This window comes from Dendrobates tinctorius, unplaced genomic scaffold (genome assembly GCF_039654945.1).
Source record: "Dendrobates tinctorius isolate UK_male_01 unplaced genomic scaffold, ASM3965494v1 ptg000279l, whole genome shotgun sequence".
Taxonomy (NCBI): Eukaryota; Metazoa; Chordata; class Amphibia; order Anura; family Dendrobatidae; genus Dendrobates; species Dendrobates tinctorius.
The window spans coordinates 3,619,419-3,635,822 of record NW_027361946.1 but is presented as its reverse complement, the minus strand read 5'-3'; the positions used below and the strand labels follow the sequence as shown (position 1 = coordinate 3,635,822).

General features: G+C 53.9%; 1 protein-coding gene across 1 annotated transcript in view; it reads left to right on the top strand.

Moving 5' to 3' along the window:
• Nucleotides 1-11,587, top strand: part of RAB11FIP2 (RAB11 family interacting protein 2) — a gene marked incomplete at its 5' end in the record, with an annotated part of 48,827 nt that extends 37,240 nt beyond the window's left edge. Inside the window, 3 exons of the mRNA XM_073559896.1 lie at nt 1,241-1,655; nt 3,196-3,277; nt 10,502-11,587. Of these exons, the coding sequence (XP_073415997.1) occupies nt 1,241-1,655; nt 3,196-3,277; nt 10,502-10,723 (719 nt within the window). The remainder of the gene's footprint in view (nt 1-1,240; nt 1,656-3,195; nt 3,278-10,501) is intronic.
• Between the last annotated feature and the right edge of the window lie 4,817 nt (nt 11,588-16,404).

Below are 16,404 nucleotides of genomic sequence, written 5' to 3'. Positions count from 1 at the left end.
ATCGTTTCACAATGGTTGTCTGTCATTTCTTTCTGCGGCGAACTATGTTTTAAAAAAAGGTTAAATACATGGTATTTCAAAGGTAAAAAGGTATTCAAAACCAGGTATATAACTGTGGGTAAATTTTAGCTTTTTGCCACAGTTGTGTTCCTGGTTGTGTTTGAAGCAAAGTATTTCACCTAAAAAGTTGTGTTTATTGTTGGTGATTTCCTACCAATGTACACAACTTTTGTTAAAAGGTGAAATACTTTGCATAAAACACAACCAGGTACACACCTGTGGCCTAAAGCTAAAAATAGTAGACCATGACAAGATAGCCAACTTTGGTTGGCAAAGGTATATACTGTTGGTCCAGAAGGTACACAAGTTTAGGGCAAAAATCTCTCACACTCTGTCATCCTGCCAGTGTACTCTGCCTTGAGGTGACATAAAGTATAGTGGAAAATTGTCCCTGAAACCGTCACAGAACTTCTAGTGGTAATATTTCCAATCACAACATCCATCTTCGCCAGTAACTTGCTCTTCTCTCCAACCTGCACTTTCTTCTCTACAACCTGTCAAAGAAGGGCTGTAGGAACATGCTATATCTAGTTTTCCAGTAGCCAATCCCGTTCGGCCACAAGGGTCAATTTTAAAAACCGGATCCGGCGTAATCCGTCGAAAAACGGATAGAAAAACGGATGAACCGGATGAGACGGATCCGGTTTTGTCTGTCAAGAACAAGACGGATCCGGCAGAAAACCGGATCCGGCACTTCAGGTTTTACAAAACATTTGCCGGATCCGGCATTCCGGCACGACGCCGGATCGCGCCTGACGCCGAAAACCTGATGTGTGAAAGTAGCCTAAGATGATGAAGATGTAGCTGCTTTCCAGCCTCTTTACTAAGTTCATGTAATGGACCTAGTAAGCAGGTTCTAGATGCCTCCAGGAATACACTCCCTGACAGTTATGTCGCTTATCCATGCTATGTAAATAAAAGCTTATAACCTGAGCTAAATTCATCCATTGGTTGTATAAATTATTTTTTTAGAAGCTGAAACCCTCCAAAATGTGGTTTAGGTTGGGAAGTTGTGATAATTCTGATTAAATGCGATGTCGTCACTGCACCATAGTTCCATATGAGGGTTCCGGTCCTCGTGGGATGTGATGCCGTCGGCCATGTCTTGGGATTTCTTACATCTTTTGTTATTACTATTTCACCCATCTCTGGGTTCTAACAATCCATCTCTGTCTTTTAGGAAGCCTCCACTCTCCCCACAGAAGAACTATGAGCACTGATACCTCGAAAGACATCCCCTTGGAAAGCCGGGTCCCCGAGGTGAGCTTGGCTGGTGGGATCCACAAAGTCTCAGGTCCCAGTGCTTCTTTGCCTCAGAAATTTGCCACATTGCCCAGACAGTGGGCCCCTGGAGATGAGCGCACTGAGCCGTGGGAGAGGTCCGCTGCCCCCGGGAACTTCTCCAAAACTGCCAATGGCAAGAAGAACACAAGGAAAAAGGAAAAAGTCAGCCTCTTCGAAAGAGTGACCGGCAAGAAGGATGGGAAGAAGCCTGAGTGGTACAGCCAGGACATCTACGACTGGACTCCCGAGGGTGATACCAGCTATGAAGCCACCAATCCTTTCTGGGTGGGAAACCGAGCTCAGGAGCAACGGTAATTTGGGCAGATATGTCTAATGAAGACAGGCGCATACACAGCTGTGCTATATATATATATCGAGGATATAAGCCTGTCAAGTGCTGAGACCATACGGCCCCACCATGTGTGACTGATCCTACATGGAGCCTCACAGGGTGTCTCACCACATGGCACAGGTGGCAGCACTGCTCCCCATGGGGATGCCATACTGACTTTCCCTTACAATACAGTTGTATAGGGACTGATTGTGCCGCCATCTTGGTTGTGTAGGGCTGTCACACCGTGGTGCCGTCTGGTGTTGAAGGCTCACATACACGTGGAGCTGCTCCTGTACATTACATGTAGAGCCCTGGTGCTTGAGGTGTAAGCCGGCGGCTGGGTGGAATTATGGCTGTGACTTATTCTAGAGGGTAACGTGAACATGACAGGAATGCGTGTCCTCCGGAGCGTCGCTCCGTTATCAGGATAACAATTGGTTTTCTAATCAGCAGATGTGAAAATTTCTCAATTTGCAGCGGTGACAGGTGAGAATTTGGAAAGTGTCGTCAGAACCGCGAAGAACTGGGGATGTTATTAGCGAGGTCGCCAGGGTGGGAAGGGGTAATTAGATGGAGACTGGGTAATTACAGAGATGTGCGGGGATGAACGCAGGACGCCTGCTGAGAAAGGCCGATCGGCACCCAGGAACCAGGAAAAGCGCTGGTGACCCAGGGATATCCACCGTGGGGTCATCGCCCATCTGTGACCCCAACCCCTGTGCATGGATACCAACATCCAGCTCAAAGACATAGGAACATACAGTGCGGCCATACCTGATGCCCCCCACCCGTGTGTCACTCCCACATCTGTATACACAGACCTGCCCCTCCCTCTCTGTGCCCCCAGGTGTCACCCCCACATCTGTATACACAGTTCTGCCCCTCCCTCTCTGTGCCCCCGGGTCTCACCCCCACATCTGTGTACACAGTTCTGCCCCTCCCCCACTGTTACCCCTGGATGTCACCCCCACATCTGTGTACACAGTCCTGACCCTCCCTCTCAATGCCCCACAGGTGTCACCCCCACATCTGTGTACACAGTCCTGAACCTCCCTCTCAATGCCCCACAGGTGTCACCCCCACATCTGTGTACACAGTCCTGACCCTCCCTCGCAATGCCCCACAGGTGTCAAACCCTCATCTGTGTACACAGTCCTGACCCTCCCTCGCAATGCCCCACAGGTGTCAAACCCTCATCTGTGTACACAGACCTGCCTCTCCCCCTCTGTGCCCCCGGGTGTCACCCCCATATCTGTGTACACGGACCTGCCCTTCCCCCTCTTTAAACCCCCCCAAATCTGTACACAGACCTGCCCCTCCCCCTCTGTGACCCCCGGGTGCCACCCCAACATCTGTGTACACAGACCTGCCCCCCTGGTGTCACCCCCACATCTGTATACCCAGTCCTGCCCCTTCCCTCTGTGACCCCCGGGTGTCTCCCCCACATCTGTGTCAGACCTGCCTCTCCCCCCGCTCTGTGTCCTCCGTGTGTCCTGACATTTATTACTTTATTTCAGGATTTCATCATCTGAAATGACAGCACAAATAGAACGGGCAAGCGAAGGAGTCGAGATGTTCCCCCCACTGTACGGACCACCGGTGAGAACCCCCAGGGGAAATGCGAGGGTGGGGTGAATCGTGTGGCGGAGTCAACCGTGTGGTGGCGGTGGAGTGAGCCTGGGGGTGGGGAGAGCCGAGCCCTGTGGTGGGGGTGGGGTGAGCCGCGTGGTGGGAGTGTGATGAGCTGTATGGTGGTGGTGTGGTGAGTCGTATTGTGGGGGTGGGGTGAGAGGAGTGGTGGCGTTGAGGTGAGCTGTGTGGTTGGTTGGGGTGAACGTTGTGGTGGGCCGTGTGGTGGCGGTGTGGTGAGCCAAGTGGTGGGGGTGGGGTGGGGTGAGCCATGTCGGGGTGTGGTGGGGGTGGGGTGAGCGGTGTGGTGGGGTGGGATGAGCCATGTGATGGTGTGGTGAGCCGTGTGGTGGGGGTGAGGAGAGCCCTGTGGGGGTGGGGTGAGCCGTGTAAGTTGTTTGAGCCGTGTGGTGGGGGTGTGGTTGGTGGTTGAGCCCTGTGGTGGGGGTGGGGTGAGCCCCGTGGTGGGAGTGTGATGAGCTGTATGGTGGTGGCGTGGTGAGCCGTATTGTGGGGGTGGGGTGAGCGGAGTGGAGGCGGTGGGGTGAGCTGTGTGGTTGGTTGGGGTGAATGTTGTGGTGGGCCGTGTGGTGGCGGTGTGGTGAGCCGAGTGGTGGGGGTGGGGTGAGCAGTGGGGTGGGATAAGCCATGTCGGGGTGTGATGAGCAGTGTGGTGGGGTGGGATGAGCCATGTGATGGTGTGGTGAGCCGTGTGGTGGGGGTGAGGAGAGCCCTATGGGGGTGGGGTGAGCCGTATAAGTTGGTTGAGCCGTGTGGTGGTGGTGGTGTGGTGAGCCATATTGTGGGGGTGGGGTGAGCCATATGATGGGGTGGGGTGAGCGCTGTGGTGGGGGTGTGGCGTGAGTCGTGTGGTGGGGGTGTGGCATGAGCCGTGGTGGGGATGGGGTGAGCTGTGTTGGGGTATGGTGAGCTGTGTGGTGGGGATGGGGTGAGCCGTGGTGGGGGTGTGGTGAGCCATTGGTGGGAGTGTGGTGAGCCGTATGGTGGGGGTGGGGTAAGCCGTATGGTGGGTAGCGCAGTTTCTCATCGTCTTTGGCCGGTATCAGTGAGAGCCATCACCTATAATGGAGTCAGAGACCTGCCGTGCTGTCCTGTGCCGGGCAGTGTTGGCGCGGGCTGTGATGTGCCATGCCATGCTGTATCGGGTGGTGCAGTGCTGTGCCGTGCTATGTCAAGTGATGTAGTGTTGTGCTGGGGCGGGTGGTGCTGTGCTATGCCATGCCATACCGTGTCGACGGGTGGTGCAGTGGTGTGTCGGGCGATGCAGTGTCATGCTGGGGGGTGCGGTGCTGTGCCATGCCGTGCTGTGTCGGATGGTGCAGTGCTGTGTTGGGAGATGCAGTGTCATGCTGGGGTGGGAGATGCTGTGCTTTGCCATGCCGTGTTGTCAGGTGGTGTAGTGCTGTATTGGGCTATGTAGAGTCCTGTTGGGGCAGGCGATGCTGTGCCATGCCGTGCTGTGTCGGACGGTGCAGTCCTGTGTTAAGCGATGCAGTGTCGTGCTGGGGCGGGCGGTGCTGTGCTATGTCGTCGGGTGGTGCAGTACTGTGCCCCGTGCTGTGTCGGGCGATGCAGTGTCATGCTGGGGGGTGCGGTGCTGTGTCCTGTTGGGGCGGTCGATGCTGTGCTGTGCCGTGCAGTGCTGTGTCAGGTGATGCCGTGTCGTGCTGAGGCAGGCGTTGCTGTGCTGTGCCATGCCGTGTCGGGTGGTGCAGTTCTGTGTCGTGCTAGGGCCAGCTGTGCTGTGCTGTGTCGCTATCTGCCTCCATCCTCTACAGCAGGGGTCCCCACCCTTTAGCTCGGGAACCACATGTGGCTCGCGGCTGTCGGCCAGCTTTGTGCATTAGCTCCAGGTCTAGCAAACAGGTATGAGGAGCACATCTCAAAATGGTGAATTGTGTCGCTTACACGGAAGAGCAGATCTGGGTGCACATATACTGGTCTTAGGGGTTTAGAGATGTTTTAGGTGTGGTACCCTGGAGGATGGTCCTACCTGTTAGCTGGAGGTGACAGTGTGTAGGGAGTCCTTGATGGGAGAATACTGAATGGGGGGATTGTGGGAACCCCTGGATCTCTGTGTACTGCTTTGGACTGATTTCTGTGGAAAAGCTTTGGTTATCATTATACCTGTAATGGGGGCTTTGGTTGACACTAATTTGAGGGGGGTGGGAGCTGAATGTGGCTCTCAAGGTCAGAAAGGTTTGGAACCACTGCTTTACAGTAATCACACATTCCCAGACTGTAGAACAACCCCCAGTATCGGCGTGTGCGGACATCATCTCCACCGCAGCTACAGCTCCGCTCTGTGCCCACTAGAAACATGTGCTACAGCTGTTCTCTGCTGCGCTCCCACGCTGTTCTCCACCGCTTTATTTTACCACCCTGCTCCACCCTGTACTCCCACACCCTGCTCCGCCGCCATACTCCTGCACCCTGTTCCCGCATTGTGCTCCTTCCCCGTACTGCCACAGCGTACTCCGCCGCTGTACTCCCACACCCTGCTCTGTTCCTGTACTGCCACAACATGCTACGCCATTATACTCCTGCACCCTGCTCCCACACTCTTCTCCACCTCCTGCTCCCACATTCTTCGCCCTTATACTCCCACACTGTACTTTGTCCGCATACTGCCACACCGTGCTCTGCTGCCATACTCCTGCACCTTGCTCTGCCCCCATGCTCCTACACCATGCTCCGTCCACGCACTGCCACACTGTGCTCCGCCACCATACTCCCCGCACCCTGCTCCCACACTCTTCTCCTCCTCCTGCTCCTACAATCTTCTCCGCCCCTGTACTCCCACACTACTGTCGCCATACAGCCACATCGTGCTCTGCCGTCGTACTCCTGCACCTTGCTCCTTCCCCGTACTGCTACACCATGCTCCTTCCCCGTACTCCCACACCGTGCTTCACCGCCATACTCCGCTCCCGCACTCCTCCAACCTTCTCCCACATTTGCTCTGCCCCCCCACACTCCCACACTGTGCTCCGCCGCCATACTCCCCCACCCTGCTCCCACACCATGTTCTGCCGCCATATTCTCCTCCCTGCTCCCACACCGTGCTGTATCCCCATATTCCCACACCGTACTCTGTCCTTTTACTGCCACACCGTGCATGCTCCGCCGCCATGCTCCCGCACCCTGCTCCCACACCATGCTCCGCCGCCGTACTACCACACCATACTCTGTCCCTGTATTGCCACTCCGTACTCCGCCACCATACTTCCGCACCATGCTCTGCCCCCGCACTCCCACATCGTACTCCATCCCTGTACTGCCACACCGTGCTCCGCTGCCATACTCCTGCACCCTGCTCCCACACCCTGCTCAGCCGCCGTACTCACACACCGTACTCCATCCCTGTACTGCCACAGCGTGCTCCGCTGCCATACTCCCCCTCCCTGCTCCCACACCGTTCTCCGCCCCAGCACTCCCACACGGTGCTCCGCCGCCATACTTCTGCACCCTGCTTCACCCTGTACTCCCACACTGTGCTCCTTCCCCATACTGTCACATCGTGCTTCGCTGCCATACTCCTCCATTCTGTTCCACCACCATACTCCCACACCATGCTCTGTTCGCGCACTGCCACACTGTGCTCCGCCACCATACTTCCACACCCTGCTCCCACATTCTTCTCCACCTCCTGCTCCTACATTCTTCTCCGCCCCTGTACTCCCACACTCTACTGTCGCCATACTGCCACAACGTGCTCTGCCGCCATACTCTTGCACCTTACTCCTTCCCCGTACTCCTACACCATGCTCCTTCCCCATACTGCTACACCATGCTCCTTCCCCATACTGCTACACCATGCTCCTTCCCCGTACTGCCACACCGTACTTCACCACCATACTCCGCTCCCGCACTCCTCCAACCTTCTCCCACATTGTGCTCTGCCCCCCCACACTCCCACACTGCTCCGCCGCCATACTCCCCCACCCTGCTCCCACACCATGCTCTGCCGCCATACTCTCCACCCTGCTCCCACACCGTGCTGTGCCCCCATATTCCCACACCGTACTGAATCCTTTTACTGCCACACCATGCGTGCTCCGCCGCCATACTCCCGCACCCTGCTCCCACACCATACTCTGCCGCCATACACTCCACCCTGCTCCCACACCGTGCTGTACCCCCATATTTCCACACAGTACTCTGTCCTTTTACTGCCACACTATGCATGCTCTGCCGCCATGCTCCCTCACCCTGCTCCCACACCATGCTCCGCCGCCGTACTGCCACACCATACTGTCCCCGTATTGCCACTCCGTACTCCGCCACCATATTTGCGCACCGTGCTCTGCCCCCACACTCCCACATCGTACTCTATACCCGTACTGCCTCACCGTGCTCCGCTGCCATACTCCTGCACCCTGCTCCCACACCCTGCTCAGCCGCTATACTCACACACTGTACTCCATCCCTGTACTGCCACACCGTGCTCCGCTGCCATACTCCCTCACCCTGCTCCCACACCATGCTCCGCCGCCATACTCCTGCACTCTGCTCCGCCCCGTACTCCCACACTGTGCTCCTTCCCCATACTGTCACACCGTGCTTCGCTGCCATACTCCTCCATTCTGCTCCCACACCGTGCTCCACTCCTGCACTCACACCGTGTTCCGCCGCCATACTCCTTCACCCTGCTCCCACACTGTGCTCCGCAGCCATACTCCCCCCACCCTGCTCCCACACCGTGCTCTGCCCCCGTACTCCATTCCCGTACTGCCACATCGTGCTCCACCGCCATATTCCCGCACCCTGCTCCGCCGCCGTACTCCCACACTGTACTCCGTTCCCGAACTGCTACACCGTGCTTCTCCGCCATACTCCCACACCATGGTCCGTCCCCGTACTGCCACTGTGCTCCGACGCAATATTCCCACACAATGCTCCATACACATACTGCCACACTAAGGCTAGTTTCACATTAGCGTTTTTTGCGCAGCGCATCGGGCGCATAAAAAAACGCAAAGAAAAACGCAAAACAAACGCGAGTTTATTTAACTTCATGCGCACGCTGATGCGTCAAAAAAACGCAGCGTTGGTTGCGTTTTAGGCTGGTTTCACATTTGCGCTTTTGTGCGCAGCGCATCGTGCGCACCCGTGCGCATGTACACTGCACACCTATGTTTAACATGACGTGCGCATGGTCTTGCGCACACTTGCGTTTTCGTGCTCATGCTTTTTTTGTCTTTCGCGCCAGGAGTTAAACAAGTCTAGAATGTTCTCTAGACAATGGAAAAAATGACACACCTAAAAACGCATGTGCATAAAAAAACTCAAACGCATGTAAAACGCAACCAACGCTGCGTTTTTTTGACGCATCAGCGTGCGCATGACGTTTAAAAAACGCGCGTTTGTTTTGCGTTTTTCTTTGCGTTTGTTATGCGCCCGATGCGCTGCGCAAAAAAACGCTAATGTGAAACTAGCCTTACATGCGTTTTTGCATGCGTTTGCGTTTTTTTATGCACATGCGTTTTTAGGCGTGTCATTTTTTCCATTGTCTAGAGAACATTCTAGACTTGTTTAACTCAAAAACGCATGCGCAAAAAAACGCAACCGTGCGGGTGCGCACGATGCGCTGCGCACAAAAGCGCAAATGTGAAACCAGCCTAAGGCTAGTTGCACACTAGCGTTTTTGAGCGCAGCGACGGCCTGCGCACGGCCGCCGCTAAGCCCCGCCCCCTGCCGCTCCTCCGCCGGTAGCTCCGCCTACCGGCGCATGACGCTGCATGCGCCCTGCATCCCCTATCTTTATCACTGTTTGGTGGCGCATGCGCCTTTTTGACGGTGCGCCGGCGCAACCAAACTGCAGCAGGTTGCGTTTGGCGCAGGTCGGCGCACCGTCAAAAGGACGCATGCACCGCCAAACGCATACTGCGCACGGCCTGCGCCCCCAGTGATAAAGATAGGGGACGCAGGGCGCATGCCTGAGCTTCACTGGCATACTCCCGCACCCTGCTTCCACATCCTGTTCCGCCGCCGTACTCCGTACCCATACTGCCTCACCATGTTGTGCTTCCATACTCTCGCACCCTGCTCCCACACTCTGCTCTGCCCACGTACTGCCACACTGTACTCCTCCGCCATACTCCCACACCTTGCTCCGCCCCCGTACTCCCACACTGTGTTCCATCCCCGTACTGCCTCACCGTGCTCTGCCACCTTGCTCCCACATTCTGTTCTGCCGCCATACTCCCGCATACTGCTCCGCCTCCCGTACTCCCACACCGTGCTCTCACACTATACTCTGCCCACGCACTCCCACACCATGGTCCACCGCCATACTTTCCCACCCTGCTTTCACACCGTGTTCCGCCTCCATACTCCCCCAAAATGCTCCCACACCGTTCTCAGCCCCTGCACTCCCACACCCTGCTCCGCCGCCAAAACCCCCCAAACTGCTCTGCCGCCGTACTCCCACACCGTAGTACATCCCTGTACTGCCACACTGTGCTCCGCCGCCATTCTCCCGCACCCTGCTCCCACACCGTGCTTCGCCCCCGAACTCCCACACCATGGTCCGCCGCCATACGCCCCAACCTTCTCCCACACCATGCTTTGCCCCCTCACTCCCACACCATGGTTCGGCGCCATACTTCCCCGCCCTGTTCTCACACCGTGCTCCGCCGCCATACTCCCCCAACCTTCTCCCACAGAGTGCTGAACACCGCTCTCTCCCACCCTGCTCCCACACCGTTCTTTGCCTCCATACTCCCCCACCCTGCTCCCACACCGTACTCCGCTCCCGCACTCCGTCCTGCTCCAACACCGTTCTCTGCCCCCACACTCCCACACCATGCTCCTCCGCCATACTCCCCCAACCTGTTCCCACACCATTCTCCGTCCCCACACTACCCCACCGTGCTCTGCGGCCATACTCCCCCACTGTGCTCCTGCACCCTGCTCTGCCCCGTACTCCCAACACCATGCTCTGCCGCTATGCTTTTCCGTTGTGTTCCCACACCGTACTCCACCACCACCGTGCTCCACCACCCTCCTGCCTATTCTCCACCATCCTCGTGGTCACACCCCGGCTGCTCCTCTGCACTTCAGCGGTTGAGGTGCCCGGCTGCTCAGGGATTGTGGGGGGGTGGGGGTCCGCAAAGGAGCAGGGTGTGAAGAGGAGTCCGCTTACAAGTCCACATTTACTCTTCCTTCTAGAATCCTTTCGAGGGTCCGAGCCCCTACACTCACCTGACTCGCATGGAGGTGGAGCAGGAGTTGGTGAAGCACAAGGAGCTGCTGAAGAAGAAGGATGGCCACATCCGGGAGCTGGAGGACTACATCGACAACCTGCTGGTGCGGGTGATGGAAGAGACTCCCAGCATCCTGCGGGTGCCGTACGTGCCTTCCAGGAAAGCCGGAAAATTCCCACAGAGCTAGCGCACAAGGAAGGGGCTGAGGGGGCAGAAGTAGGCATCAGCAAAGGCTGAAGGGGGCGTCGGGGGATGAAGGAGGTTGGAGGCTGAGGGGGGAGAAGGGGCGGAGGCTGAGGGGGGATGGCGTGGGGTGGAGGTGGAGGCTTATGGTGGGAAGGGGAGCGCAGGTGGGGCCTGAGAAGGAAAGGGGAACGTTGGCGGAAACTGAGGGGGGAAGGAAGGGGGAGAAGGGGACGTCGGCAGGGGGAGCGACATGTCGGCTGAGGGGGGGGGAAGGGGAGCGTCGGCGGAAACTGAGGGGGGAAAGGAGAGTGGAGGCTGAGGGGGGAGAAAGGGGCGTTGGCATTGAGAAAGAGGAGCGTCGGTGGAAACTGAGGGGGAAAGGAAAGTGGAGGCTGAGGGGGGAGAAGGGGGCATCGTCGGGGGGAAGAAGTGTCGGCGGGGAGCTTCGGGGGAGGCTGAGGGGGAGCGTCGGTGGAAACCGAGGGGGGGAAGGAGAGTGGAGGCTGAGGTGGGAGAAGGGGACCTTGTCAGGGGGGAAGGGTAGCATCGACGGGGGCTGAGGCGGTAAGGGGAGCTTCGGGGGGAGGCTGAGGGGGGGTAGGGGGAGTTTTGGCTGAGGGTGATGTCCTCGGTATACTCTGAAAGTACCAAGTACGGAAAAGTAAAAGAAGCGGCCTCTGGTGCTACCCTCGGTTGGAGAGCCGGACATTGCAGCTATGTGATGGAGCAGAGGGCCAGGCAATATGGTGGTCCGCCTGTCCTCACACCCCCTCACCCTCCCATACTCAGTGTTATGACTGTTTATTATGTGGTGTAGAAATGTAATAATATAAAATTCTACAGCAGAAAATGTGTAAGTCCGAGACACAGCTGCACTTGCTCATTGTAATGGCCTCTGGAGCACCTTTCCTGGATGAGCGGTCTTAGATGGAATCCTCCTACTCCCCCTTCCATTATTCACCTGTCCTGGAGGGGCAGTCTCTGGTGGGGTCCTCCTGCTCCTCCTCTATCATTCACCTGTCCTGGAAAAGTCATCTCTGGTGGGATCATCCTGTTCCTCCTCTCATCATGCACCTGTCCTGGAGGAGTGGTCTCTGGTGGGGTCCTCCTGCTCCTCCCATCATACACAAAGGAGCGGTGTCTGGTGGGAGGAGGGGTCTCTAGTGGGGTCCTCCTGCTCCTCCCATCATACACAGAGGAGTGGTGTCTGGTGGGATTCTACTGCTGTCATCGTACTCAAAGGAGTGGTTTCTCTGCTGGAGTCCTCCTGTTCATCCCATCATGTACCTGTCCTGGAGGAGCAGTCTTTAGTGGGGTCCTCCTCCTCCCATCAAGAACCTATACTGAAGGAGTGGTCTCCGGTGTGGTCTCTCCCACTGCTCTAATCATGCACGTTATGAAGGAGTGGTCTCTGGTGAGGTCCTCCTCCTCTCATCATGCACAAAGGAATTGTCTCTGGTGGTATCCTCCTGCTCCTCCCATAATGCACATGTCCTGGTAGATCGGTCTCTGGTGGGTTCCTTCTGCTCCTCCCATCACGCCCGTGTCCTGGAGGAGCAATCGCTAGTGGGATCCTCCCGTCATGAGGTCCTCCCGCTCTTCCCACAATCCACCTGTCCTGGAGGAGCGGTCTTGTGGGTGCCTCACTCTCCTCCCATCATACACATGTCCTTTAGTATAGGTCTCTGTTGGGGTCCTCCTACTTCTCCAATAATGCAGCTGACCTGGAGAATCAGTCGCTGGTGGGGTCCTTCTCCTCTTCTCATAATGCACCTGTTATGAGGGAGCTGACTCTGGTAAGATCTTCCTGCTCCTACTCCCATCATGTACTTGTCTTGGAGCAGTTGTCTCTGGTGGGGTTCTCTGGCACGTCCATTTATGCACTTGTCCTGGAGGAGCGGTCTCTGGTGGGGTCCTCCTGCTCTTCCAATAAATTACCTGTTGTCAGAGCTATAACCCAACTTTTGTTTCCACTTTCGGTTCCGGTTAGGAACTTGCAGCTCTCTGGTGCCCCCTTATCCTCAGGTCAGTCAGGGAACTGCACCTTGGGTAAGTAGTCGCTGGAAAGGCTGCCTTGTCTCGTACTGGTTATCGGGCACTCTGCAGTGAGAGTGGTATGCATATCACCAGATTCGGGCAGGAAATACACACTTAAACCTCCGATCCGTCACTGCCAGGGTTTCCCCGATAACACCAGGATGCTATGCTGCCACCAGTTCCTCTTTTGATACTAAAGCTTATATCAGGTCTGGAACCAACCCACAGGTAGCAATATTTGGCACGGAGTATGTGTCGGTTCGGTCATAGAGCAAGGAGAACGAAACTAGTAAATTTATATGTTTATTACAGAAAATATAAGCAGTGTTTACAAAAATATACTGCTCAAAGAAATAAAGGGAACACAATAATGATCTTTATTTTTTATATAGCGCTAACATATTCTGCAGCGCTTTTACAGTTTGCACACATTATCATCGCTGTCCCCGATGGGGCTCACAATCTAAATTCCCTATCAGTATGTCTTTGGAATGTGGGCGGAAACCCACACAAACACGGAGAGAACATACAAACTCCTTGCAGATGTCCTTGGTGGGATTGGAACCCAGGACTCCTGCAGTGCTATCCACTGAGCCACCGTGCTGCCCAACAAACAGCCTGTTGCAAATGGAATAGTGTTCCCTTTATTTTTTTGAGCAGTATACAAAAGATATTACAAAAGGAGGAAAATACAGTATGTACAGACAGATACAAATTAAAGGGATTAAACTAGGAAGCTTACTCTCTCAGTCACAGGAATGATGTGTCGATAAAGGGGAGGAGAGAATTCCACAGAAAAGATTCAGTCCACAGCCTGGTGTCTGGCTGTTCGGGGATCTGAACGCGTCTCAAAATGGTCGTTCTTCTTTTATGGTTTGCCCATAAACTTAGGAACTCCCACCTTTGTTGACCTCACTTATGGGCTGTTCCCGGGAGGACCACCTATTTTGAAAAGTTATTAAAAGCTTCTCCTTCCATATCTTTGGCTGGGGAGCTCACAGGGTGATGGTAGGGGCATTATATTTTCCCCTGCGAATTTACCTTTCTTTTGAGACCGAACACGGCCTGTCTGTGTGTTAGTGGGGGGCAGAAACTCATTTGCCAGGTTGCTGATGACCCCACAGGCCGCAAAGCGCTGCCGTGTGTAGCCCCAATTATCCTGATCCTGGAAATCTACTCCTGTTTCTAGGTTTAACAGGAGTTATTAAATTTGAGTTTGAGCATTTTAGGATTAGGACAAAGGAAATCTTGGAGGGAAAAGAAAACCCACACTTATCTGGCCAGAGTAATAAAAGTGACCATCTGCTGAAAGGATGGGGGAGTGGGGTTTGCAGCTGTATGACTGCACATGGAGCTCAGTCTTCCACAAACCAATGGGGGGAGGGCAGTAATTCAGCTCTAGTGGGGTAGCCCGGACATTAATAGTTTCCTGACACCTGTCCTGGAGGAGCAGTCTCTGGTTGGGTCCTCCTGCTTCTCTCTTCTCCCATAATGCACCTGTCCTGGAGAAGCAGTCTGTGGTGGGTCATCTTGCTCCTCCTCCCATCAAGCACCAGTCTTGGAGGAGCGGTCTCTGGTGGGGTCTTCCCACTCCTCCCATCAAGCACAAGTCTTGTAGGAGCGGTCTCTGGTGGGGTCTTTCTGCTTACATGTACAGTGAAGGAAATAATTATTTGACCCTCTGCTGATTTTGTAAGTTTGCCCACTGACAAAGACATGAACAGTCTATAATTTTAAGGGAAGGTTAATTTCAACATTCAGAGATAGAATATAAAAAATAAAATCCAGAAAATCACATTGTATAAATTATATAAATTTTGTTATCCTGGAATAGCGAACTCTGGTAGGGTCTTTCTGCTCCTCACTTCATATACCTGTCCTGTAAAAGTGGTCTTTGGTCGGGGACCTCATTCTTCCTACAATAATGCACCTGTCCTGGAGGAGGAGTCTATGGTAAGGTCCTCCTGCTCCTCCCATAATGTCCTGGAGAAGCAGTCTCTGGTGGGATCCTCTTCTCATAATGCACCTGATCTACAGGAGCAATCGTTGGTGGGGCCCTTCCGCTTCTCCATCATGCACCTGTCCTCAAAGTGCAATCTGTTGGGGTTCTCCCATGGTTCATCTAGAATGTAGATGTCTCTAGTGAGCTCCTCCTGCTCCTCCCATCATGCACCTGTCTTGTGGGAGTGGTCTCTGGCGGGATCCTCCTGCTCCTATCATGCAACTGTCCTAGAGGAGCGGTCTATGGTGTCACAAATCATTTATACATACAGCTCTGGCAAAAATTAAGAGACCACCACACCAAATCCCTGTCATGGGCAGCCCAATCTCCAGACCTAAACCCCATTGAAAACCTCTGGAATGTAATCAAGAGGAAGATGGAGAGTCACAAGCCATCAGACAAAGAACTGCTTACATGTGTGTCCCAGGAGTGGCATAAGGTCACCCAAAAGCCGTGTGAGAGACTGGTGGAAAGCAGCCAAGATGCATGAAAGCTGGGATTAACAATCATGGGGATTCCACAGAATATTGATTTCTGAACTCTTCCTGAGGTAAAACAGCATTGTTGTTTCTAAATGATTATGAACTTGTTTTCTTAGCATTATTTGAGGTCTTAAAGCACTGTTGTTTCTTTTAATTTTGAACATTTTTCTTTGTCAGAAAAAAAATACAAAATTTATTGCTTGGAAATTTGGAGACATGTTGTCAGAAGTTTATAGAATAAAAGAACAATTTACATTTCACTCAAAAATATAAAGAGGAAAATCAGAAAAACTGAACATTTGGAAGTGGTCTCTTAATTTTTTCCAGAGCTGTATATATGACCCAGAAACTTTTGTTTCCACCTTCAGTTCCGGCTAGGAACTTGAAGCTCTCTGGTTCCCCCCTTAACCTCAGCATAGTCAGGGAACTGCACCTAGGGTATGTAGTTGCCAGAGAGGCTGCCTTGTCACGTACTGGCTATCGGGCACTCAGCAGTGAGGCTGGTGTGTATATCACCAATCCCGGGCTGGAAATACACACAAATCTCCGATCCTTCACTGCCAGGGTTCCCTGATACCATCAGGATGCTATGCTTCCACCAGTTTGATACTAAAGCTTATATGGGGTCAGGAACCAACCCAAAAGGTAGCGTGTTTTGGCGTGTAGTACGTGTTGGTTCGATCATAGAGCAAGGAAAACGAAGCTAGCAAATTTATAAGTTTACTCCAGAAAATATAGGCAGTGTTTACAAAAGATATTACAAGAGGAGACAAAATACAGTATATGCAGACATCTATAAAGTAAAAGGGATTAAAATATGAAACTTACTACGTCTCAGTCACTGGTATGACGTGTCGATGAGGGGAGTTCCCAAAGAAAAGATTCAGTCCACACCATGGATGTTGTCATCCCCTGATCTGAACACTCTACAAAATGGATGTTCCTGTTTTATAGTTTGCCCTTAAACTTAAGGACTCCTCCCTTGCTGACCTCACTTGGTGGGCTGTGTTAGAGGATGTACGCCCTTTTTGGAAAGTTATTAAAAACTTCTACTTGCCATATCTCTGGCTGGGGGGCTCATATAGTGACGACAGAGGCATTATATTTTCTCTTACGAAATTATCTTTTGAGACCAAATATGCCGCGTCTGGGCTACTGGGG